The 27,863-nt window shown below is 34.8% G+C and overlaps 2 protein-coding genes across 2 annotated transcripts; one reads left to right on the forward strand and one right to left on the reverse strand.

Annotated features, from left to right (window-relative positions):
* The first annotated feature begins 743 nt into the window (after positions 1 to 743).
* Positions 744 to 3,696, forward strand: LOC136217573 (abscisic acid receptor PYL9). Its single transcript, XM_066004159.1, is given in 4 exon segments — positions 744 to 1,143; positions 1,480 to 1,695; positions 2,984 to 3,187; positions 3,189 to 3,696. Coding segments are annotated over 4 exon segments (816 nt in total). The 5' UTR covers positions 744 to 1,017; the 3' UTR covers positions 3,459 to 3,696.
* Positions 3,697 to 23,384: 19,688 nt separating this feature from the next.
* On the reverse strand, positions 23,385 to 27,387 carry LOC136217574 (pentatricopeptide repeat-containing protein At4g01030, mitochondrial). The gene has a single exon (XM_066004161.1). The coding sequence runs from the start codon at positions 26,509 to 26,511 to the stop codon at positions 23,680 to 23,682; it is 2,832 nt and encodes a 943-aa protein (XP_065860233.1). The 5' UTR covers positions 26,512 to 27,387; the 3' UTR covers positions 23,385 to 23,679.
* Positions 27,388 to 27,863: the final 476 nt, after the last annotated feature.

The following is a 27,863-nucleotide window of genomic DNA, read 5'->3' on the forward strand; positions in this document are numbered from 1 at the left end:
ATGAAATCTTTTTTTAGAATGAATTGATATGCAATTGGTGCAAAATAATGAATAAAAATATCCGTGTTTTATAATAGTGTCTGAAATTGACCCAAATTACCAACGTTAGGGGTAAAATTGCTATTGGCTACAAACGTTAGAGGCAAAATTGCACCATTTTAGACGTTAGGGGTAAAATTGCTCCTAACCCAAAACGTTAGGGGTATTTTTGCACCTTAACACAATTATAAATAAATACATATTTAAAGATTTGATGTATTAAAATAAAAATTAGAAACACAATTCACTAAATTAGAAATAGTCAAGGGTCTCAAGATGACTTTTGCCAACTATATTTGATAATGAAGTTTATTTAATTTTGTTGGCATAGTCTATAAACCGTGCTGTATGGTTGGAAAGGAAGGAAGAGAAGAATGCAAGTTGCAGGGATAAATTTGTCAATAAACTTCAATAATTAAATAAGAAAGAAAGAAAAAAAGTCGTCCTAACATTACCTCCACTTTATCATGCTTTGACTTTAAACAAAACCACTAGCCTTAGTGGTGGTGACATTTACCTTGATCAAATTCCCATTTTTACCTACCAAAAAGAAACATGATCAACGGTAGAACATAAACTGTCACCTCCAAAACTGAAACCCGCTGTCACTTTAAACATTATCTTTTATTTAAAATAATCAATTTAGTCGGCCTCCACACATTTAAAAATAAGAATCACGTTATCTAGTCGGGTAAAACGGGCCCATCGAAGGGCTCTGGGCTTTTACAAAGAAATAAATAATATTAAAAAAATGAAATTGTCGGTGGATCCATTGATTTTTGATAGTCTGCTAAGCCAAGCTAAAGACAAAACAGCCTTGACGCAAAATTTCCATCCAAAATCCTCTCTGTGAGACTCTGATCAGAACCAAAAAAAGCTTATCTATTCTTCTCCACAACTAAACCATCACAGTTTTCTCATCCATCCTTCGTAACAAACTTCGGCGGCTTCTAGTGGAGATTTTGAGATATTTTCGAGATGAATAACGGTGACGTGGACGGTATTGTGGAGGCGCAGCAGATTCTCAGGCACCATAGTCACCAGCCGAGGGAGAATCAGTGTACTTCTGCTCTTGTTAAACACATCAAAGCTCCTGTTAATCTTGTAAGTTGTGGCTTCTCTTGGATCCATTGGTGTGGTTGGTTTAGTTAGTTGTGTTTGACTCTCTTCTTTGTGTCAATCGAGGATTCCAGATCGATCTCGGTGGATTTTGATTGGTTTCAGTTTTTTTAATACTCCTTGATTTTTGTGTTTTTATGCTTTGATTTTCTTATAACCAATTTTTAATGTGTTCTTTTGTGCTGAACTGCTTCTGGAATGATCAGATTTCTGTTTTCAGTTGTTTACGCGGAGAATTTTCATTTCTAAGTTCTGATCAACCAAACTGCCGAGTTCTTTTACATCAATGACTAACGGAAATTGTTAATTCTTTTGGATTAGGTGTGGTCACTGGTTAGGCGATTCGATCAGCCACAGAGATACAAACCATTTGTGAGTAGGTGCGTTATGAATGGAGAGCTTGGGATTGGAAGTGTTAGGGAAGTGAATGTCAAATCTGGACTCCCTGCTACCACTAGTACAGAGAGACTCGAACTCCTCGACGATGAAGAGCACATTCTGGGAGTCAAGTTTGTAGGCGGTGATCACAGGCTAAAGGTATATATTCTATCTGCTTCTTTATTTGTAATGAATCGTTGCAATTACTTTTTTTTGAGATTCTCTTTTGTTTTAAATTGACGCTTATGCAGTTTCCTTGCATATATTTTTCGGAAGAAGGACCAGTTGAGTCTATTAAATAGCGGTTTCCGTGATCATTCGTGATAGATTGACTAGATCACTTTCTTTGGTGCATTTCTGAATGCTTTGCTGTATTTTCTGTATTTGGTTATTGCATGAAGATTTCTACTATTATTCTTTCTCATACCAATTGCCTATTTTATTGAGTTAATCCTTATGAATTTTAAGTTTGCTCTTTGATTGCCATAAAATGGGTTACCTAATAGCTACCTACTCTTTGTCAAATGATTATTGTTTGCTCTTCTCGGTCTCCTTTGTTAATGCGGTGAGTAATTTGGTTTGGAAAATACGGGTAAGCGCTGGATTCTGGTAATTTCTTTGCTTCCATGTTTTGTGGTTGCAGGAAGGAGTTTTATGGTGATTTTTGTACTGCTTCTCTCTCTCTCTCTCTCTCTCTTATCCGTGTTATTTGTTGGTTATTTTTTTTATGGGCCATGGTATTCCTAGTGATGGATTACAGACTTATTGTGAGGTTGAATCCTACTTTTTTATTTATTTATTAATTGTTATTATTTTTTATATGCTATAGCGCCTAGATTATTATTTTATTATTGAGGGCGAGCCTTGGCGCAACGGTAAAACGTTGTTGCCGTGTGACCTGAGGTCACGGGTTCGAGTCTTAGGAGCGGCCTCTTGCCAATTAAATTGGCAAGGGAAGGCTTGCCCCCAATACACCCTTGTGGTGGGACCCCTCTCCGGACCCTCGCTCAGCGGGGACGCGTAATGCGACCGGGCCGCCCTTTTGTTAGCGCCTAGATTAATAGGTTACATGTGATCTTTTCTTAAACCCGTTTTGTATGGTGAATGAATTGTTATTTGGTGGATTAGGATATTTGCACATGATCAATCCTTTTGGAGGATTCTCGTTTTCCAATATGTGAAAACATTTCCTGTATAGAACTTTAGCACCATCATCATATCATATTTTATTTGAGTGCGCACATGGGTGCTGGCAAGCATGTGCATATATGTTGGATGGTAACTTGGCAATTTGGAATCTGCCACTAAATATTATTTTACTATTTTATGCACTTTGAGATGCTTAGTGAGGCTGAGAATTTTGAGAATTTTTGTTATCTTGTATCTAAAGTAATATGATATCTAAAACATGTTATTTTCTCTGTATTGCCTTAATTTTATTTTGCAGAACTACTCATCAGTCATTACAGTTCATCCAAAGGTCATTGATGGAAGGCCAGGAACATTAGTCTTAGAGTCATTTGTTGTGGATGTGCCTGAGGGGAACACCAAGGATGAGACATGTTACTTCGTGAAGGCCCTCATCAAGTGCAATCTCAAATCTTTGGCTGATATCTCAGAGAGGATGGCTCTGCAGGACTGGGTTGAGCCTATCAATCGATTCTGAAGAGTTGGATGCTGGCTGTGCGATGAATTCCATTTGGATGGCTGTGTCATTAGACCGTTCTTATTCCAGAGGCATTGTAGAGATTGGTGAGGGTAGTCCTTCCTTATCTCCAGAAGTTTTGCATGCCCTGCTGGATTTTGCTGCTGCTGCTTTTTTTTTTTTTGTCATGTCATGGCTTTCAGGCTGCTTTTGCTTTGTTTGCTTTGCGCCTCAACGTCCTAGGTGGGGCTCTCGATCCCCCAGTTTCAGTATTTAGGTGCTTGGAGTCGATTTTCGTCACAAACTTCAGCCTTTTCCTCAGTTGCTTTGTACTCATTTCTGCATGGTGATGATATGTAAATTACAATGGTCATATCTGTAAATATCCATGTAAAACATTTGGTACTCTTTGGTCTGTAGGCGTTTATTTTATAGTTGCATTTTCCAGGCAGGGATATTACTAGGGAAGATTTACTGCTCCGTTTTTAATTTAAACACCATCTTTTTCAGTTCAATTATTTATTATTCTTAAACTGTTTCCCGCACTGAGAAGGTTATTTACTTACAGTATCCTCATGATTGCAACTGTTTTGCAGTTGTATGTCACGGGGCCAAAATATGTTCTATTCACCACACCTCTTCGGGCTTCCGCCTACGTTTGGGCGATTTGGCCATCTATTCGGACTTCCGCCTGTAGGGCGAGTTGGCCAAAGGGTCGAGATTGCCCCCTTTCATTGTACCATTTAAGAATACAATGCATGTCCCGTGAAGCTGAAATAATATTAAAGCCTCGAGGGTGCTGTCGGTTGATGTGGCATTGAGTTTGATAACTTTTAAATGATGCCTACTATTGGAGTGATGGTTGGTGCTAAGAATTGCCAATTTTTGGCAACCTTGCTTCAAAGTTGCCAAACTTTTTTTAATATAAAAAAATGATTTACTTGAATACTATTGGTGCACCTTTTTGATGACTCTCTCTCATCTCACTATTGGTTGACAATATTTATAATTAAAATAAATTATATATTTGTGAGATAATAACTTTTAAAATTGTTTACTATTGGAGCATTTTTAAACAAAAGTTGTCAAAAGTGATGTGGACTATTAAATTCCCATAATTCCTTACTGTGTCACAATGGACTGTCAAATCTTTTTAGTAGCTAAGGATGTTGCTGCTAACCCTTTCGCGTAAGCAATAACCTCTGTCAATAACAAAGGGTCAATCAATCGGTAATGCACCAAGCTCCACCAGTATAGGAGGTCAGTCAGTAGAGCCTGTGGGTCAGTCTTTCGAGGGGGTTTGGTGGATAACGGAAACCGGTTTGTTCGAATTGGTGTCTACCAATCAGCGGACCGGAACTCCCAGGCTCTTACTCTGTCTTTAGCTCCCTCAGCATTTGCTATGTGTTTTCCAGATGAATCATTTAGAGTTCCTAAGTGAAGAGGTGTAATATCCATTTAACTTGAGAGTGGTTCAAAGCCTTTTGCAAACGGGAGGGCATCTAGGTTGGAAGTCTGCATTCATTGTTAGAGTTGTTGAAGTCTTCCATCGGGACTAGTTCCGGCAGGAGGGTATCAGAGGTCAAATTAATAAAATATTATATTTTAGTACGATGTGGTAAGTTTTGGCACTCTTTGAAGCAACCTCTATTAGAGATGCTTTTAAGACCGAGAAAGCTTGAAAGCTTTTCTTTGACCTTTAATAAAAGCTTCTTGATGTTGCAACTTCTAATAATAAAATATAACGCACCATTTTTCAGTGGTTGTCTTCGCTTGGTGGATATATATATATATATATATATATATATATATATATAGGGGAGGGATCAAGTGAGAACCCTCCCTTAGATGAAGACACTTTGATAGGTGAAAACCACCTAAAACTACACCGTTTTACTCATTCCAAAACCACCTGCTACTCTAATGAAAAAATCGCGTGATTCACTCACAGCAAAATCACGAACAAAAATCGCTCAAATCCCTCACATCCTCTCCATCATCGTTCTTCATCAGCGATCTCCATCATCGTTCTCCATTATCTTCTCCATCATAGTTCTCCATCATCGATCTTCATCATCCTCAATTAGATCGACCTCCTTCCTCATCGTTCCGTCATTAAACACTCAAAAAATAATCTGAAATCGCAAATCAGATTAAGAAAAAACGATCTATAGTCAAAGAAATAGCATCAATCAGGTAATTTTATCTCCAACAATTATAAATGAATATTAAATTGTGTTCTGTTTTTTATGTTTATAATTATTCAGAAATTGCTTAAATCTGAAACAGATTGGAAATCATTCAGATTCTATTCTGAAACAATGGAATTGCATGATGTAATAGACAATGATCTACAAGAGAATGATGATAACCATGAAATTTCTCTGTCTTCAACTATTGAAAGAGGTACATGTGTTCTTCATAATTTCTCTGTTCTTCATAATCTAAAAAATCTTGTTCTAAATAATTGTTCATGTGTTCTATAGATAATAGTACATATTATTCGTTTTTTATTTATAATTAGTTGTAAAAATTGTTGAAAAAATAAAATTGAGTGTATTGAAATATAGAGTTCACTACGTTCTTCAAACTGTACCTCATGTTCTAAACATTGTTCATATGTACTATATATTATCACATATGTTCCAAAATTGCATTTAAATGCAGTGTCAAATGAAGAGCAGCCAAATAATTCTTCCACTGCAATTATATCCTACACTCCACAAGTAGAAATTGTCCTGACTCCTGGAGGAACAAAAGAATGGAAGCCATGTTGCTTTCCGGAAAAAATACCTATTGTAGGAACAAAATTTAATACTATTGATGAGGGTATTGAATTTTACAAAGCATATGCCACTGAAGCAGGATTTAATATTAGAAAATCTACAGTGAAAAAAAGAAAGAACACAAATGTTGTGATTTTTCAATACTGTTTGTGCAATAAAGCAGGCCATAAGCAGAAAAAAAATATTGAAGATACTGAAGGACATAAACCGAGAAGAAGATTAATCACACGTGTTGGATGCCAAGCACAAATTGTTTTAAAGTACTGCAATGATGGAAAATATATTGTCTATCGTTTAAAAGAGGAACATACATATTAGACTATGTATTTAGTTATTACTTATCTGTATTTATTTTGTTACTTATCTCTAGCCTAGAATATAGGTTAGTTTGTTGACTATAGTTGTTTACCTAGAGTAAACTGTATTCTGTATAAATACAAAACTTATCATCAATAACAATCACTGAGAATCATATTGTTACATGGTATCAGAGACCTAAACCTAACCCTAATCCTCTCCCTCTCTCATACCTTCACCGAAAAACTATCTCTCCTCTCCAATATACGGCCGCCGCCGCCGCTGTCCCAGATTCCGGCCACCATCTCCACCAATCCAGCCAAACCGACTCACCATCCCTATTCTCCCATCGCCGATCATGAGTACCAACACGGTAAACTCCACCGCCGGAACACCACCAAACACAAACTCGAACCTCAACAGCACAAACTCAAACCTTAGCACCACGGACACAAACCCTAATCACCATCCCTCCCTCACCGTATCCAACATATCTACCTTCATCAAAATAACCCTCGACATAGAAAAGGGACATTATCCTACTTGGGCGGCCCTATTCAAACTCCATGCCACGGCATTTGAGGTCCTGGACCACATACTTCCTCCCTCACCCACAGACCCTTCCGCTAATACTCTCAAACAATCCAATCCTGCTCTCTGGACTCGTATTGATGCTGTTGTTCTTCAATGGATCTATAGCACCATCTCCCTTGACCTTCTACATACTATTATTGTAGCTGACTCCATAGCCGCCAGGGCCTGGAGCCGTCTTCAGAAGATTTTCTCAGACAACAAAAATTCCCGGGCTCTATATCTTCAACAAGAGTTCTCCAAAACCAAACTCAGTGACTATTCTGATATCTCCACATACTACCAACACCTCAAATCCCTATCTGATCAATTATCAAATGTGGATTGCCCGGTTACCAATGATCATATGGTGTTACAGCTTATATCCGGTCTGACTGACGCATATGATACTGTCGGCACTCAAATTAGACATGGGGATCCCCTTCCCACTTTTCAGAGAGCTCGATCCATGCTGATTCTGGAGGAAACTGCTCGTGCCCGTAAGAATCTCCCTCCGTCCGAACCTGTTGCATTAACTGTGTCGTCTGGTGACACTACTGTTCCGTCGTCGCAACACCAATCTTCCCGACCTGCGCAATATCGCGGCTCTTCCTCGTACCGCGGCGGCAGACACGGTGGCCGTCCCTATCGCGGTAGAGGCGGCAGACACCACCACCGATCATCTCAGCCACCGCACTATCACCCTGCTGCTATTCCTCCTTGGGGATATACCTACCCTTGGGCACCACCGCAATCATGGGCATCTCCTCCTTGCCCCTATCCCACATCAAGCAGGCAACCGTCTCAGTCTGGTATTCTAGGACCACGTCCTCACATGCAACAAGCACACCTCCATATGGAATCACCATCATATGTGCCTACAGATATTGCTGAAGCTATGCACACCATGACACTAACTCCACCTTCTGATCAGTGGCACATGGACACAGGAGCTACATCACACATGACAGCCGACAAAGGTACACTCACTTCTTATTTTAATTCGAGTCTCAATGAAACCATAATTGTCGGTAATGGTCATTGTATGCCTGTTTGTGGATCTGGTAATGCAACTTTAGCTTCTAAACATCACCCTTTAAAGTTAATCAATGTCTTGCATGCACCTCATCTTATCAAAAATCTTATTTCTGTCCGTCAATTTACTAAAGATAACCAAGTTTCTGTGGAATTTGATCCTTTCGGTTTTTCTGTGAAGGATTTACGGACGGACAATATTATCATGAGATGTAAAAGCTCCGGCAATCTATATCCAGTCACCTCTAGCTTCCCCAATTCATCGTCGTCTCACTCTGCTTTTACTGCTTTATCTTCCACCGTTTGGCATCATAGATTAGGTCATCTAGGGCCTCCTGTTTTGAACGCCCTGGTCAATAAGAATTTAATTTCTTGTAATAAAGTTAAGGATTCTTCTGTTTGTTCTTCAGGTATTAATGGAAAACAAGTAAAATTACCTTTTCAGTCCTCGAACAATTTTGCTTGTATGCCATTCGATTTAATTCATAGTGATATCTGGACATCACCCGTTCTTAGCTCGGGTGGTCATCGTTTTTATGTTCTATTTCTCGATTCTTACACTAATTTTCTATGGACCTTTCCGTTAGCTCACAAATCACAAGTATATTCCGTTTTTCTTATCTTTCGGTCATATGTCAGAACTCAGTTTGAAAGAGAAATTAAAGTTTTTCAGTGTGACAATGGGGGTGAATTCAATAATAATTCTTTCAAACAATTTTGTCAAACTAACGACATGCAATTTCGGTTCTCATGTCCGTACACCTCACCTCAAAATGGAAAATCAGAACGCACCATTCGCACCATTAATAATCTGATTAGAACAGTCATGCATCATGCCTCCATTCCACTTAAATTCTGGCACCATGCCCTCGAATTAGCAACCTACCTTCTAAATATATATCCTCACAAGGTTCTAGGATATCAATCACCAACCAAAATTCTATATCACCAGGAACCTACATACTCCCACTTGCGCGTCTTCGGATGCCTTTGCTTCCCTCTAATTCCATCCCAAACACGAAATAAGCTTGAATCTCGTTCTCATCCATATGTATTTTTAGGCTATCCATCTAATCATAGAGGCTATAAGTGTCTGGACTTGTCTAAGAACAAAATCATAATCTCCCGACATGTCGTATTTGACGAATCCACACTTCCGTTTTCTACCGCGCCTCAAAATCGCGATCCCTCCCCTCCAATTCATTCCGCGTCGGACAACAACTTTCTACCTGCTATTCATTTTCGAAATTCTGTCAGCCCCGAGTCAATCGTATCGTCCCCTGTCGTGCCAAACCAATCAGCGTCGTCGTCCCCTGTCATGTCGAATCAATCAGCGGCGTCTGTCTCTAAGTCCACTCCCATTAATCAGTCTGTATCCTCTGCTGTCCCGTCGAATTTAATCAGTCCGTCAATGTCATCTCCGGTCTCGTCGCGCAATATCAGTCCAGCCGCACCATCGTCCGTGCGCACAGCGCAAACAGAATCCTTCGAGTCAGTCTCACCTTCCCCATCCTCCTCCACTGCACCACAAACATCTTCTGATAATCCTGTCATCTCTCCTCAATTACAGGTTCCTAATACTCACAAAATGACAACAAGAGCCCAACATGGAATCCACAAACCCCGTCGCATGCTAAATCTCTCTGTCTTAACCCAATCTCCCATATCTCCTATTCCAAAATCACCCGCTCTTGCATTAAGTGATCCAAACTGGATACAAGCCATGACTGATGAATTTGAGGCTCTTATTCAAAATAAGACATGGGTACTTGTACCCCGTCCAAAATGTGCTAACATTATTCGTAGTTGGTGGCTTTTCAGGCACAAAACAAAGTCAGATGGCTCCTTTGAGAGATATAAAGCAAGATTGGTTGGAAATGGTTCAGGACAGCTGCCAGGGATTGATTGTGGTGAAACATTTAGCCCTGTGGTTAAACCAGCCACTATTCGTGCTGTCCTCAGCATAGCGCTGTCTAAAAATTGGAAAATTCGACAATTAGACGTCAAAAATGCTTTCTTGCATGGGGATCTTCATGAAACAGTATACATGCATCAACCATTGGGTTTCCGGGATTCCAGGTATCCTGATCATGTCTGCCTGCTATAGAAATCATTATCGGCCTCAAACAGGCACCTCGGGCCTGGTATCAGCGTTTTTCTAACTTTGTTCTCAAAATTGGGTTCTCCAATAGCATATCTGACAGCTCACTTTTTGTTTACGAACAAGGCTCGGACACGGCTTATCTTCTTCTGTATGTTGATGACATAGTGTTAATAACCTCGTCTGACACACTTCAGGCTTCCATAATGTCCCAATTGAGTTCCGAATTTGCAATGAAAGACTTGGGTCCTCTGCATTATTTTTTGGGAATATCAGTAACTCACTCTCCAGGCTCTCTTTTCCTTTCTCAGCGAAAGTATGCTTCCGACATCATTGTAAAAGCCGGACTCAGCTCGTGCAATCTGGCTACCACTCCAGTGGACACCAAGCAAAAGCTCAGTATCTCTTCTGGTTCTGCTTATCATGACCCAACTGAATACAGAAGATTGGCTGGTGCACTTCAGTACCTCACTCTTACCCGACCTGACATCTCATATGCGGTTCAGCAGGTATGCCTATTCATGCACAATCCCAAAACAACACACATGGCTGCCCTTAAACGCATCCTCAGGTATGTTAAAGGAACTATTGAGTTCGGCCTCACACTTCTAGCATCTCCTCTCAGTCAATTGATATCATATACGGATGCCGATTGGGCAGGCTGTCCCGACACTCGCCGATCAACATCAGGCTACTGTGTATTCCTAGGAGACAATCTCATATCATGGTCCGTAAAAAGACAGCCAACGCTGTCCCGTTCCAGCGCAGAAGCCGAATATCGCGGCGTTGCCAACGTCGTGTCTGAGACATGCTGGATCCGAAACCTGTTGTTGGAACTTGGCTGCCCAATTCAGAAATCTTCACTAGTGTACTGTGATAACATCAGCGCCGTATATTTGACAGGCAACCCGGTTCAGCACCACCACACCAAACATGTGGAAATGGACATTCACTTTGTCCGAGAACGAGTTGCCAAAGGAGAAGTCCGTGTCATTCACGTGTCTTCTCGTTATCAAATTGCTGACATCTTTACCAAGGGTCTACCATCGACACTATTTGAAGATTTTCGAAATAGCCTCAATGTTCGCCCTCCGAACCTTTCGACTACGGGGGTGTATTAGACTATGTATTTAGTTATTACTTATCTGTATTTATTCTGTTACTTATCTCTAGCCTAGAATATAGGTTAGTTTGTTGACTATAGTTGTTTACCTAGAGTAAACTGTATTCTGTATAAATACAAAACTTATCATCAATAACAATCACTGAGAATCATATTGTTACAATACACACCCACTTTACAGTCCACGCTGTATGAAATTTCAAAAACAGGGAAGAAAACTGACAATACTACACAAGAAGTTGATTGTTGATAATTCTAAGGCGAGTCATATTCTAAATTTACTTTCCTAACAACATCTATAATGTTTTCAAATTGTATTTACTTTCTTTATAAAATCTGTTCATGTGTTTTGTGTAGATGAATGTCGGACCCGTAAGAACATACAGGCAAATAAAAGAAAATGTTGGAGGATACAACAATGTAGGAGCATCTAAGCAAGATTTCAAAAACTTCCACAGAGATTTAAAGGCTTACATTTATGAGTCAGATGCCCAAATGTTTATTGACATTTTCAGCAAGAAAAAACTTCTATGGTCTGCTTTTTTTTTCGACTTTGATATGGATGAAGACGATCATCTCTGCAGAGCTTTATGGGCAGACCACATTTGTAGAAAGAATTATGCTCTATTTGGTGATATGGTATCTTTTGACACAACATACCAAACAAACAGGTATAATATTACATGTACCAATTTCTTATTGCAATGTTCTAAATATTAATTGGTATGTTCTAAAATCTTATTCTTATATTCTTAAAAAGTTTTCTTATTTACAAATATTTGTATATTATTTCCACAGATATAACATGATCTTTGGCCCCTTTACTGGAGTAGACCACCACAAAAAATGTGTTACGTTCGCTGCTTGTTTCATTGCTAAAGAAGATATTGCATCATTTGAGTGGGTTTTCAAAACGTTACTTAACGGAATGGGAAGCAATGAACCTACATGCTTAATAACAGATCAAGATCCAGCAATGAAGATTGCAATAAAAAATGTTTTCCAAAAAACAGAACATAGATTCTGCATGTGGCACATTATGAAAAAGATGAATGATAAAATAGGTAAGCCTTCTAAAGCATTGTTTACAATTAAAAATTTTACTGCTTGATTGTTCTACTATATGTTTTGATCACGTATTAAATTGTATGTTCCAATATATTATTGGCATGTTAAATTTTTTTGTATATAATGAAGATACTTACTGGTTTTTTTAATAGGTCGTGCAATTATGCAAGAAACCAATTTCTTAAAAAGGATTCAACCAATTGTCTGGAGTGTTGAGATTGAACCTGGAGAATTTGATGAAAAATGGAAAGCAGTCATTTCAGAGTTTAATTTGGAAAACATGAATGGCTAGGTCAAATATTTGAAATCAGAAAAATGTGGATTCCAGCGTACTTCAGGGACTTATTCCTAGGAGGAATTATGAGAACTACATCAATGTCAGAGAGCAAGAACAATTTTTTCACTGCTTTTACAAATTCTCATTTAAGTCTTGTAGAATTTTATTTGAGATTTGATAGTGCAATGGATGCACAAAGGCATAACCAAGCTCACAATGACAATGATGCCAAACATAAAAGACCTGTATGCAAAACATCAATGGGTATTGAAACACATGGAGCTGATGTTTATACAACTACTGTCTTTTATGAGTTTCAGGAAGAGGTTTATAATGGTTCTTTCTTTTGTGGAATAGACGGATTCTATAAACAACCTCCTTTCGAAATTTACACTATCAAAGAGCAAAGGACATCAAAAAACTTTCAGGTTATGTACAGCAACATTGAAGACGAAACAAAATGTTCGTGCAAGAAGTTTGAAAGACAAGGCTTACCATGTAGACACATGGTGTGGGTTTGGAAGGCAAAAATGCTTGAATCAATTCCTAACAGGTATGTTCTTAACAGATGGACTACATTAGCAACAAGTCAAAAAAACATCAATCTGCACAGAAATCTTATGGAAGAATGTGCTGCTACAATTGATAAGAAAACATTGTTGAATCAACTATGGTCAGAGATTAATGTTTGTGTCTATTTAGCTCAAGGTAATGAGGAAAATATAAAGGATCTTGTGAAGAAGTTTCAAGGAATCAGAATGGATTTAAAAGCTAACATCACTCAAAAAGACACTGAGAAAAACAGAACTCTTACAAAAAATCAAGACATTGAAATGTTGATTGGAACTAGTGTACCAACTGAAATTAATGTCAAAGCACCAAAAATATCAAAGAACAAAGGTACAGGTGTATTGGAAACAGTGATAAAAGATTGAAGAGTGAAAGAGAGAAAGCTGTTGAGGGAAACCAGAAAAAAGAGAGGTTATGCAGAGTCTGTAAACAGCTTGCTAACCATGATAGCAGAAACTGTCCAGAAAAAGAGAACAACTAATCTCTTATATTGTTTAGAACATATGATATATTTTTTAGAACATATGATACATGTTTTAGAACAACGATTTAATATTTCCAATATACAATTTATTGTCACAAAATTATTTTTTTTCTATGTAAGAAGCTGAAAATTTCTTATTTTTATTTCTCTATCTTTTTACCCGTATTTCATTCAATGACATAATTAACATATTTCAAAGTATTATAAGTATAATAATTATTTCATGCTCCTCTATCTTTTTGTCTATATTCCATCCAATTTATGACGTGTGCCATAATTATCATATTTAAGTATTACAAATATGATCATTATGACATGTATCAAAATGAATCTAACATGTTTATAGTGGATATAAACATGTATAACAGTAAAATTTAACTTCAAGCTTCTCATTCTATTCTAATGAATTTCCATATGATTACAATTTTGTTAAACAAGCCTCTAAGCTACACACCTTTCCACTTTAAACAAATATATCCAATCTACACTTCATTGCTGTTATCAAAATCGTGTATGTTTCAAAAAATATATTTTATGTTCCAACAAATATGTCTTATGTTCTAACATATATAACATGTTAAAAAATAAAACACAAACTTTGCCAACAGAAACTTCTACAATATATTTTACAAAAATTACAATAACTATCCCATATATATTACAAATTATAACTAACTGAACTAATAATACTAGTGTTCATTCTTCCATTTTAATGCCTTCCCATTAACAGCATCAACTTCTTTGTTTCCAGGATCTGACAAAATCCTCCAACAGTACTCAACTCTAAAATTCTTCAACGGATCAACCTGCAATATTACAAAATCAATATTACTAATATTCTCAAAATAATAACATCAACCTATCATACAAAAGATTAAAAAAAAACTCACATTGTTATCTCCAACTCCAATATCCCATTTATCAACATCTTGTCCAAAATATAATTCCATATGCTTCATAAGGAAAACACCACAATCATCATTGTTGGTTGTGTCTTTCCACTTCAACTTCAAATGTCTTGCACTATAAGCATTGATATCATTCAAACATTCAGGGCTTTCTCTTTTAATATAAAGTGAATATGCTTTCACCTGGAAAACATAAAACAACATCTTATGAATATTAAAACATATCATAAACTATTCAGAACATACAGTTAGTTTTTCAGAACATGATAATAAATATATAGAACACAATAACAAAACTAAAAAACAGTTGAGTAATATTACCAAAGCCTTTGCAAAACCCTTATATTTACTAGAAGGTTGAACACCTTTCTCAAGAGCCTTGTTATCAATAACGTCTATCTTTCCAGTAAAATGGTTGATAACAAAAAGATAGAAATGTGCAGCATAAACAACCGGAAAGAACACCTAAGATAAACCATTAGCAATCATAATAATTTCAAACAAAAATTACAGTAAACCACAATTTACTTTTAATATAATTACCAAGTGATAATTTTGTAAACTATCTACTTTAGCCTCACGAAGTTCATAACTAATCCTCTCAAAAAAAGCATCGTGTCTATCGCTGTACTTAGTAGATCCAGAAACTCCCTTATCTGTACATAGTAACAACTATACAAAAATACAACATTCATATTAATATAATCCAATTTCTTTTTAACAAAAAAAAATATCAAAAAGTAAAAACACATACAAATGGTACAGTAGAGAAGAAGAATCTGTTCGCAGCAGTTTGACCCCTGCTCTTCCTTTCACCATTCAATATTCGAGACCACGCATCAACAACATTACAAACCAAATGATTCTTTCCTGACAAGGTCATAATCTCCTCTCTATTGATTGTGGACAAAGAATCACTATACAACAACTCACTTCAAAAAAAGCAAACAGAATAAAATAAAAACAATAAGTATATCTTAAAGAAAATTCAAATTAACACAAACAACATTCAATTAAGATCTTACTGTGGGTCTCCATTACAGAACGCATATTCCACCAACATTCTCCTCGAACCAAGCATATTATTTAGTAAATGCTCAGACTCAACCAAAAATGGAGACTGTAGATATACAGACAACTTTGAAATCCTTTTTGCACGATTTCCAACACCACCTTCTTGCGCTTTCTCAACTACATCTTTCTCTACTCTCCTATTAACAACATAAAAAAATAACAAAAAGGAAAAAAAATTAACCATGTTCCAAAACAGAAAACACATACTCTTAAATTCTATTCTCATGTTCTAAAATATAAACCATATGTTCAAAAAACACATACAGATATTCTAAATTACAAAAATTCTTAAATATCACTTACATTGCATTACTATTAGAAACATCATCAGCAAAACAGTCATCAAGTCCAGTAACTCTTACTCTTACCACTTCTTCCACAAACTCTTTCCGAACTTCATCCAAATCAATTTGACTATATTTCATACCACACCTACTTTTCCATTACAAAATATAAAAAAATTAATACCATAAAACAAACTATAATTTCAAAATAATGCAACAAAACATTTATTATAAGTGGACTATACCTTTTCAGCAAACTTCAAATCATTGTCCATCACAATATCTCTCATGTACCGCATTACAAAAAAACCACATGTTTTATGATCTTTCTGCTCTGGCACACCCTACAACACAACAAGCACAACATTAAAATCATGTACATCAATCTAACCTTTACGTTCTAAACAATTTCACACATGTACAAAACCAATATACAAGTTAAGAGTTACCAAAAGTGCAGTCCATTTGACTTTAATTTGATTATTCCCAGAGTATAATAGAATAGCGCTGTTAAAATGAAATTCATTAAAATCAGGTACATAATCTTAATCTTAAAACATAATTACATATCAAATAAACTATAAAACAAAATATAAACAAAAAACATACTCATTCACAACATCTATCCATATATCTGCTCTTGGCAAACGCCTTCTCAACGGATCCAACCAATAAGCTCTAAAATTCATCAAATCTATAACTGACAACGTCCAGTGTCCACTGAAAATAATACTATTATTATTTCAAAATAAAGAAAATTACTTACAAAAATATTAAATAAAATAACTAAAATTTCATACCCTCTATTATATGGACACAAAAAGATAGACTTATCCATCGTGGACATCTTCAATCGATTCATCAACTCATATGAGCGCTGACTTACTGTTTTAGTACTTCCAATTGAATAAGTGTAATGAGGATCGACAAAATAAAACAATTTGTCCATTCCTCTTTTCTTCAACAAATTAAACAAGTAGCTACATAAAAACACAAAAGTACATAGTAAGAATCAACTACAACTAATATAAATAAAACTATAATATTTCAAAAACAAAATACCTCATATAGAAAATTATAACGTTGCAAGTTATCTCTTCCATATGAACCAAAGAATATATATCCTGCCTCAACAATAATGCTTTAGCAGCATGTCCAAACAATTCTTCACCAACAACATAGCTAACAAAATTGCCTTTTACCAACTCGAAATTAGCCCATTTGCACAGACTCTGTAACTTATCTGGAATATTTCTAGGCAAAGCTTATAAATCTACATCCACAACATCTTCTATCATCACGTTATCAACTTCATCATCAACAATAAACCTGTTGACAAAACAAACCACCTTAAAACATAAAAAAGCAATAAGATAATCAGAAACATAAAACCTATGTCCTAAATAATAAGACATATGTTCTAAAATATAACAAACATTAAAAAAATAAACAAAATATAAAATAATTCTTATCACATACATTACTTCAGGATCAGAATTATTCTTCACATCTGCAACATCCACTTTCTCAACAAATTTTTTTGTTTGTGTAGATCCACCTTCAGCTCCAACAAAATCATGCAACTCTTGATTCAACAAATTAAAATTTGGACAAGAATATTTTTCTTCAGATTTCTTCATTTGGAGTTTCACTTTCTCTCTGATCTTTCTTCTCTCTTTTTATTCTTTCAACTAAAGCATCTATCTCATCAAAAAATTCAGAATTAAGATAAGGATGACTATCTTGACTAGACAAATCACATTCAAAATCTCCAGTCATTCCTGTATCTTTTTTACTTTCAGCTTTGTTCTCATTAACAACTTCTTCTTTCCCTCCTTCACTTTGACTAACTGGATCTTCATTGCCTCGAGTATATTTACTCCATAAACTCTTTATCACATTACCCATCTCAACGCTTGTACCATCTTTACCAAAAACAACATTAGCTTCTTTCAACATAACATACATTTCATTAACTTTAGAACCCAATTCTTTAGCTAATGATTGGAACTTAGAAAGAAATTCCTGCATATACAAATCCATAATTAAAAAACAGGGCAAGTTATAAATAATAGTAAGAATGTTCTAAAATTTAATAAACATGTTCTAAAATTTAATAAGAATGTTCTAAAATTTAAAAACAAAGGGAAAGCTATAATAACGTACAAAAATTTCTGCTGGTCCACTAAAAGAAGCTTCTCCACATTCCTTCTTATTGCCAACTTCAGCATCTTGTTTATCTTCATTCCTATTCACTGCTTCTCTTTCCAAATTTCCTTCATCCCCATACATACCTTCTCTTACCAAGTTTTCTCCTAGCAATATTCTATTTAACACAATCCCACTTCCAAATCCCCTCAATTTCTCCAAAGCCATCCTCTTTTGAATTCGTTCTTTATTCCAAACAGATATCAATGGATAATCTCTTGGATTAACAACATTAGCTCGTTGAAGCCTATCAAAATAACTTATCTAGAAAAAATAACAAAAATGAACAAGTTAAACACAAATTAAAAAATAAACAACCAACAAATATTGTCAAACACATAATCAAAAAAAAAATATACTTACCAACAAGAAAGGAAGGGGACCTGTAAAAAAAGTAGGACTCCTCTTCCAATCACTGACAGAATCCAACAAATGCTTATATGCAAAAGAACACCAGTCCAAATTTACAATCTCATTAACATTCCTACAACTATAAAGAAATTTATAGTTCATAGCCTGGTTCTTGGTTGAACGAATACAACAATTCACCGCACAGAATACGAAATGCAACAAAAACTCATCACGCAATGGTTTCGTCTTCAGATCATTCAGCTTAGCAATCATAGTACTATTAATTGGACTTCCACTCACAAGCCCAAAATAAGACCTCCATTCAGCAAAAAAATCTGAACAATCATCTTCCCCAACATCTTGGGGCTCCTCAATCTCTACACCTCCACAAGGCAAGCCATAAACAGCTTGAAAATCTTCCTTAACAAACTTCAACTCTTCACTATTACCCAACATAAGGCTACACCTATCTACATTAAAACTATTGACAAGTCTTTCATAAAAAGAAGCATTATGAACATCTAAACTTAAATCCAAAAAACCACCAAATCCAATCCGTCTAATTGCATACTTACGAGTCTCTGGAATATCATTAAGAATACCAATAAACTGTTTAGGAGGTATTCTTTGACCAAGAGCAGTCTTATTCCTTTTAGAAATATTTTCATCATCACCTGCACTAACAACCTTCTTCCGCTTCTTCAAAAACCTAGAAGCAACATTTATGTTTCTTGCAAACTTAACTTTCTTTAGCTTCCTAGCATCAATGTCTTCCTTTAAACCATCAACAGAAGGTTTAGAAACTCGAGAAGAATCAAAACCTTTGCTACATAGACTCCTTGTTTGTCGTCTAAACATACATTTACTAGATTGACTACTTGTTTCCTGCTTCAACGCACCTTTGATAGATTGACTCCTTGTTTGTCGCCTCAACAAATTATTAGACGGAACAACATAACTAGAGAGCAAATCATTGTCAGCAGGAATGACTGACATTGAAGGTCTTTTAGAAATGGAAGGTCTTTTAGAAGTCCTCTTAAATCTTCTAGATGTCTGTCTTTTTCCACTTATAGCTTCAACAGGAACAACACTCTTACCTTTCTTCTTATTTTTCATATCTTCATCAGAACAATATTCTTTAATAATTTCATCCAGCAAATTCTTACCAATCACATTACTTGGGAAACTCTCTTCTCCATTTCCGCCCATTTTCTACAAAAAAACAGAACATATAATCAACATTTTAGAACAAACAAATGCAAATATAGAACAAAACATAGAACAAATGCAATAACTCATCAACAAAACATAAACTAATTTAACAAAGCAATAACTCATCAACAGAACATATGTTCAATATTTTAGAACAAAAACCATACAAAATAATACCACAACAAACTTTGAAAGTTCAAACAAGCAAAACCCCCAAACAAAACCAATATCTCATTAACAGATTAATTGTTCAAAATTTTAGAACAAACACATGCAAATATAGAACAAACTTTGAAAAAAAATAAAATCATTTTGAAACTCACTAAATTTCAAAATCAAACCACAACAAACTTACAGATTTCAAACAAATGAAAAACCTACAAATCAAAAAGCAACAAAAAAAGGTATCAAAACTAAAAAATAGAGAACAAACATAAAACAAAATAATATACCATTAACAGAACATACGTTCATAATTTTAGAACAACAAACACAAAATATAAAACAATAATAAAACAACATAAAAACATTCTCAAACTAAATACATTTGAATACAAAAAACATATAAAACACATACAGAAACTTCTTCATAAAGTTCAAACAAACGAAACCCTAGAAAATCAAAAAACTACATAAAATCGCTATCAAAATCAACGAAGAACATAAAACAATAAAATAAACGAAGAACATAAAGCAACAAACCTCGTTCAGACGAACAAATTCATGGAAAAAAACGAAAAAGCGAAAAAATGCAAACAAAAACAATGAACAGAAAAAACGAAGAAGATAAACAACTAACCAAAGTTCAGAGAAACAAATACACGGTATAATTGATGAAATGCAGAAAGCAAATCTTCTATCAAAACCAAAGTTGATCGACTGTAGAAATGAGAGAAGATGGAAACAACGAAGGAGTCGAGGAAGAAGTCGAAGAACGAAGAGACATATCTTTTCAACTTCAAAAACGCGCGACTTCTCACATGAAACTCACCGTTTTTGTCAAAAAAATATCCCAAAACTACGTAGTTTTAATTGGTTCTCACCTAAGAAAGGGTTCTCACAAGAGCCCTCTCCTATATATATATATATATATATATATATATATATATATATATATATATATATATATGTGTGAAGGATTAAGTGAGAACCTCCTCTTAGGTGAGGACACTTCATTATGATGAGAACACTCAAAACTACGTCGTTTTGAGTATAGAAATCAATAAAAAACACAAAATGCTTCCAGTGGGGGTCAAACTTGGCACTTCTCATCTACACCATACCCTACTTGCCACTGAGACAATTGTTTCTCTTGTGCATTATATCACACGCTGCTTAATATACCATTGTGCTAGTAGCTTCTATTGTTTAATGTTTGACGCATGCACTTATTAATATCGATTAAATATGCATAATAATGAATCATTAATAAAAAAAAAAGAAATGTGCATAATAATGAATTATTAATAGAAAAAAATGTGCATAATAATAAATTATTAATAGAAAAAAAAAATCTAAGAACATGCTCCAATATCTTATTTCTTTAATTCCTTTATATTTTTATAATTTATGTTATATAAGAAAATATATTTTTTAAAACATATGTTAGAACATATATTTTAACTTTTAAAACACGAACTATTAAGTTTAGAACGTACGACATATTTTTTAGAATATACGTTATATTTTTTAGAACATGTGTTATGTTTTTTCGAACATGAGTTACAAATTATATTATAGAAAAAATGAAAAAACAATCCAGATATCTACTGATTTTTTTAGAAAATTATACTTAATTTTTGAAACAAAAACTATAAACTTTAGAACATACGTTATGTTTTTTAGAACATACGTTATGTTATTTAGAATATGAGTTTTTTTTTTAACAAAAAAATGGTCCATATATTTACTATTTTTTTAAAACATTATACTTAATTTTTTGAACACAAATTATAAAGTTTAGAATATATGTAACAATATTTAGAATATCATCCTTAACATTTTAAAACATAAATTACAAAAATATAGAGGAATTAAATAAATAAGAAATTAGAGCATGTTCTTGGATTTTTTTCTATTAATAATTAATTATTATGCACATTTCTTTTTTTATATTAATAATTCATTATTATGCGCATTTAATCGATATTAATAAGTGAATGCGTCAAATATTAAACAATAGAAGTTACAAGGGTCGTGATATATTAAGCAGCACGCGACATAATATATAAGAAAAATAATTGTCTTAGTGGTAAGCAGTGTGGAGTGTAAATGAGGAGGCCAAGGTTCGAACCACCTAACCAATAACAACGTTTTTTGTTAATTTTCATACTTAAAACGACGTAGTTTTGAATATTCTCACTATAAGGAAGTGTCCTCACCTAAAAAATGGTTCTCACAATCCTATATATATATATATATATATAGCAGAGTAGATATAAAGAGTGGATTGGATTTTATATTCTATTAATTATTTGTTTGGTAAGAAGTAAAAGGTTTGAGATTGGTTAAATGCTGTTTAGTTGGGTTTTCGTCCAATTACAGTTTGTTAGAGTTTTTTTTTTTTTTTAAACAACAGTTTGTTAGAGTTGAATATAAGATTTATATTTTAAGCGAATTGAGATATATAATATAATTATAGTACTTTCTCTTTCTCTTTAGTTGTTGAAAATAAAATTGTATAATATTCTATTGAAAGAAGTATGTGATGTATTTTTTTTTTTTGTCAATATTATGAACCGATGGTATACTAAACATTTTCTTTTGGATTAATACATTAGTTTCCCTTAATCTGTTCAAAATGTTTGATTGCCCACTAAATTCACATACTATTTCATTAGTCTTCTAAACTTACTTAAAATGTAATACTTAAGTCTTTAATTCTATAAAAACGCTATAAGGTTTTACAAAACAAAAGTTAATTTATTTTAAAGACTTAAAATCATAAATTAGGCTTTTATTTTTTAACTTTTGATTTTCTTTTATAGATCTAGACAAATTGAAATCTATATCATCAGGAGCAAAAATTTGCATAATTTCATATGTTAATATTAAATCTGCACTTTCTTTAAAAGATTAGGATTAAATTTGGTCTTTATTCCCAAAACTAGAATATAAACTCTAAACCTAAAATTAGAAATTGTAGAATTTAAAATGTATAGCATGACATTAAATTATTGGTCAATTCACTGATATACCGTGTAAGTTCAAGGGATTTTTATATATTAAGCCTTTTCTTTTTAATAATTGGAAAGATATATTTATATTTTGAAGAGAAAAGAATAAAAATATTTTTAAGATTTGACCAATTTATAAAGATAATTTAATAGTTTAAAAGTTTACAAATAGAGGATTCGTGCAGTTTACAAACTTAGGCATTCCATTAAAAATTATTATAGTGACTATAAACTTTTAAACTATGAGACTGTATTTACGAATCGGTCAAACTATAAAATTTATTTTTATACTTTTTACTATTTTAAAAGTGTTTATAAACCTCTGTCCTTTTTGTTGTTCTATTTTTCCTTTCTTGCTTATTATACCACCTCAATACAATAGAACGACTAGAAATCTGAAGTAACATTAAAGTTACAATAAAATGCCGCACTTGCTGATATGTTCAAATTCATGAATTTATGTTATGCGTTTTCTGAAAGAAGCGAACCCAAGTTAGTCTTAGTTGTGTTATTTTCATTAGTTTTGGCCACACAAATTTTTCAGGATTCCATTTGAATTCTGTCCAAATTCTATCATGTTATTATCGTGTTATGTGATATTCATATAATCATATATAATATAAATAACACAAAACTGATAATTATGTCAAATAAATTGTCTCAAACAGAATGTCTTCGTAAATCGCGTTGACCTATTAGAAAGGGAACTGAAAATATGATACCATAGAATTGAAAATCAATTCCATTGAACTGTTGTAACCAAACATAAAATAAGTTTTTTCTGTTTAAACTAAAAAACAGACTAACAGTCTCACAAATTTCTTTGGAAAATCTGTACAATATGGAGCACAAAACTTGCCTTTGCTCAGACTATTTTAACAGGTTACTTACTATAACTTGTGTGTTTGCAGACTATTTTAACGGGTTTACTTACTATTACTTGTGTGTTTCCAGAACTATAATCAATGATGATATTACCAGAAATCATTGCAAGAACACTTCCCTTCCTTGAAATGGTGAAACCGAACACCATCTCTCACGAAAATCTCAACACTTCGCGCCACCGACATAAATTTCGCTGCTGTATGACAATCAGAACAGATTCTTGTATTCTTTATCACTCTGATAGCTTCCCTACCTTTGTTCTTGATCAGTCCATAAGTAATGGCCAGTTTTTCTGTATGACTTAGGAGGGCTTTCTCCTTTTCTCCCTCGTCGATGTTCTGATTTATGCAGCTGATATCAGGCGTATATCCTAATTTCTTCATTTCCAAAATCAGCTGATACAACTCGAAGTATATCTCCCCTTCGTCTTGATGTGGTTTTCCTTCTGCAGAGAATACATGGACCGTGTTGTCGATTTGTATCCAGCTCCATACTTCCCTGTTTCTCACCCCTTTTTCGGCCATGAGATCTCGGATTCGTTCCATATCCTCCCATCTGTTTGACATGGCATATAAGTTCATCATCAGAACATAATTAGCAGAATTATGTGGTTCTAACTTGAAAAGCTCCTCAGCTGCTATTTCTGCAAATTCCAAGTTTGTATGGATTCTGCAGCATCCAAGAAAAGCACCCCAGATCGTGGCATCTGGTTTTAATGGCATTGTTTGAATGAAGTCCCAAGCTTCATCAAGATATCCGGCTCTTCCGAGAAGATCTACCATGCAAGAGTAATGCTCAATTCTTGGCACTATGCCATAATCTTTGTTCATACAATCAAAGAAATTCCACCCTTCACTTGTTAAACCCGAATTCTTGCAGGCAGAGAGCAATGCGGTGAAGGTTATGGAATCCGGCTCGATACCTACTTCTTTCATTTCACCAAACAGTGAAATTGCCTCCCTTCCAAGGCCATATATAGCAAATCCCATGATCATGCAATTCCAGCAGGCCAATGTTTTGTTATTACTTCCCCTGAAAACTTTACGGGCACTCTTTAAGTCGCCTGCTTTACAGTACATGTCAATGAGCGACGTGGCTATGTATACATCTCCGATGATGCCACTTTTTGAACTGACACAATGTAGTTCTTTACCCTTGTGTAACAGAGACAGGCCTCCACAAGTTCTGAGTAAGCTAGATATAGTGGCAGAGTTAGGCTTAATACCGTCTCGTTGCATTTGAATGAAATATTGTAAAGATTCTCTGTAATTACCGTTCTGTGAGCTGCCGGATATGAGGGCAGTCCATGAAACCACATTTGGAGTTAATCCTGATCTTTTCACATCTTGAATCACACCCAAAGCTACCTCATCATAGCCCCAAATTGCATAACCAGAAACGAGACTGTTCCACGTAACTAAATCCGCCCTAATTCCTTCTTCTTCCATTTTAGTTAACAATGCTTTAGCTTCCTCGAAAAGCCCCTTGAATGCATACCCTGTTATTAATGAATTCCAAGCAACAATGTTCTTGTTCTTCATATTATCGAAAATTGCCCGAGAAAAGGTTAAACAATCACACTTGACATACATGTCTAACAATGAAGTTCCCACATACACATCATAGTCAAGCCCATTTCTTATCACATAGCCATGAATCTCTTTTCCCAATTTCAAGTCTCTCAATTCAATGACAGCTTGAAGAACACTAGTAATAGAGCTTGAATCCGGTCTAAAACCTGAAACTTGCATATTACTTAAAATCATAAAAACCTCTTTATAGAAACCATGAACAGCATGGCCTGATAATAAGCAATTCCAAGTTACTAAATCCGGCTTTACGCTACACGATTCCATCTGCTGAAATAGATTCCAAGCATCATTCAAGTTACCAAGTGCAGCATAACTTGAGATGATAGAATTCCATGAATACAAGTTATGTTCTTTCATTGAATCAAATACTTTTCTAGCAAGTTTAAGTTTCCCATTTCTAGAATACATGCCAATCAAAGAATTGCAAATCAACAAATTTGATGATTCAAGTGGTTGTTTTATAACATACCCATGAATCTGCTTCCCTTCATCCAAAGCTCTCTCCTTTCCACAAGCTCGTAGAATCTTCGAAAGTGTAGTAGCATAGACTTTTGCAAAGGAAATCTGCATTTCTATAAACAATTGTAATGCCCTAACAAATCTATCATTCTTCAAATTGAGAATTATGGCCTCATTCCACAAAAGATCATCTCTTTTAGGTATTTCATCGAACAATTTATTAGCAATTTCCAGACTCCAACATCTCTCATAATAATTCAATACTGCACTTCTTGTGTATTTATCAAACTCAAGGCCCCTCTTAATCAAACTAGCATGAACTTCTAAACCCAATTGCAACTCCATTAATACAGTGCAAAATTTCAAAATTACAGTAATAGCTCTACTATCAAACATGACTCCTAGACTATGCAATTCTTTAACAACATGGAGAATCTCAATTTGATTACCCCCATAACTTCCAAATTCCTCCAAGAAAGAATTCCACATAGCATAATTGCTTTCAAAACCCATAAAGAAAACAATTGCAGCAGACCTAAAGTCACGAACTTTCAGATAACTAGTGATTAAAGTTTGAGCCATGGAATCTGAACTCCAATCATCGCAAGTTTTTAACATCTGGGCATGCATTGTTTTAATAGAATTCAAAGTTTTGACATCAGAAAGGAGTTGTGAGAAGCTCAAATTGGGTGAATGGAACTCGGAAGCTTGTAATGGTGAGGCAGAAAGAGGGGTGAAATCAGGGAAAGTGGAAGTAGGAGCAAGAGAGAGAGAAGCCGGTAAATGGGTTCTAGAATTCGGATTTTGGGTAAGCGGGTTTGGGTTTAGAGGTGAGTTATGGAGGCGATGGAAAGGAGCTATCTTGTCCATTTACTGATGTTTGAAGTCAGGGAAATGGAAGTAAATGCTGTTGAGAAGCGAGGGAAAGGCAGTTAGTAAGAACTTGAAGAATACTGGCCAGTTTTTTTGGAGAAAAAAATAAAAAATTGCTGAAATAAGTGAGCAATCTTGGATTTTTGATTTGGTTGGATAAGGTAGTCTATCTTCTTACAAGTTTGCTTGTGGAGCCCTCGGGTTATAAACGGCACCGTATTACGTCTTATATCGAATCCAACATCGTATGCAATAGGTGGACAAACATGCATGAAACCTCTTACAACTCCATGTTATATTCAATACATATTTGATAAAAGGAAGAAACAAACTTCAAAGAGTGATTCTCAAAAGTAATACTTTGATGATTGAACGAATTTTTCAGATGTTTAAGATAAGATAAAAAGATGGTTGGGGCAAAACCATTGACTCGAAATTTCCATTTTGATGTTTAAGTTAGCAGGTATAAGATGAAGTATTGCACAATTGAGAGTAATTGTAGAAAATATGTACATGTACCTTAATTGTGTGATTTCCAAGCATATTTATAGTGAATCGATGCCATTGGATTCCTCAGAAGACAACTAGACGTAATTTAACCAAGTCGTATCCTACTCATTCTCAACTTCCCTGATTCTAGGCAAATCTAGCTAAATATAGTCGGAGTTGGACTTGGAGCTCATCTTATTAGTCCACAGGTCAAAGGAAAGGCGGTATCCCCGTTTAATTAAATATGATAGTTCTCAGTGATTTGGACTATATGCGTATGATGGAGACACTTACTGATGCTAATTCACATGTTACAAGAGAGTAAAAAAATCCATAAAAAATAAAATTAAAAAACCAAAATATAAAATGAATGAAATATCAATGTTTTCCATAAATCTAATGTCACACAAAGACATTGATTTTATTGAAATCATATATATCTATTAATCTAAGTTTAATACATACGAGTGGGTTAGCAATCTACAAATCGAAGGATCAAAAGGAATAAGCATTTGAAGGATTTTTAAAAGCGTAATGAGTAATTGAAGAAAATTATAAAAATGTGAAAACCCATAGCGACAAATTAAATAGAATCTTTCATTGGAAAATAACATATGAAACATGTCGATCAATATACACATTAGGATGACAACGGGTACCCTACCCGCGGGTACCCGGCACTACCCGACCCTAATACGACTACCCGTACCCTGTATAAAAGGGTATGGGACGGGTTACATTACAACTTTTATTTACCGATTGTGATCATCCTCATGTCTTTTCATAAACTGACTTAGGTGTCAAAGCGGGTTAGCCGGATAACGACCCCCAGTTGACCTTGTTTTTGTGCAACCGCAGAT

The sequence above is a fragment of the Euphorbia lathyris genome, chromosome 2 (genome assembly GCF_963576675.1).
Source record: "Euphorbia lathyris chromosome 2, ddEupLath1.1, whole genome shotgun sequence".
NCBI lineage: Eukaryota > Viridiplantae > Streptophyta > Magnoliopsida > Malpighiales > Euphorbiaceae > Euphorbia > Euphorbia lathyris.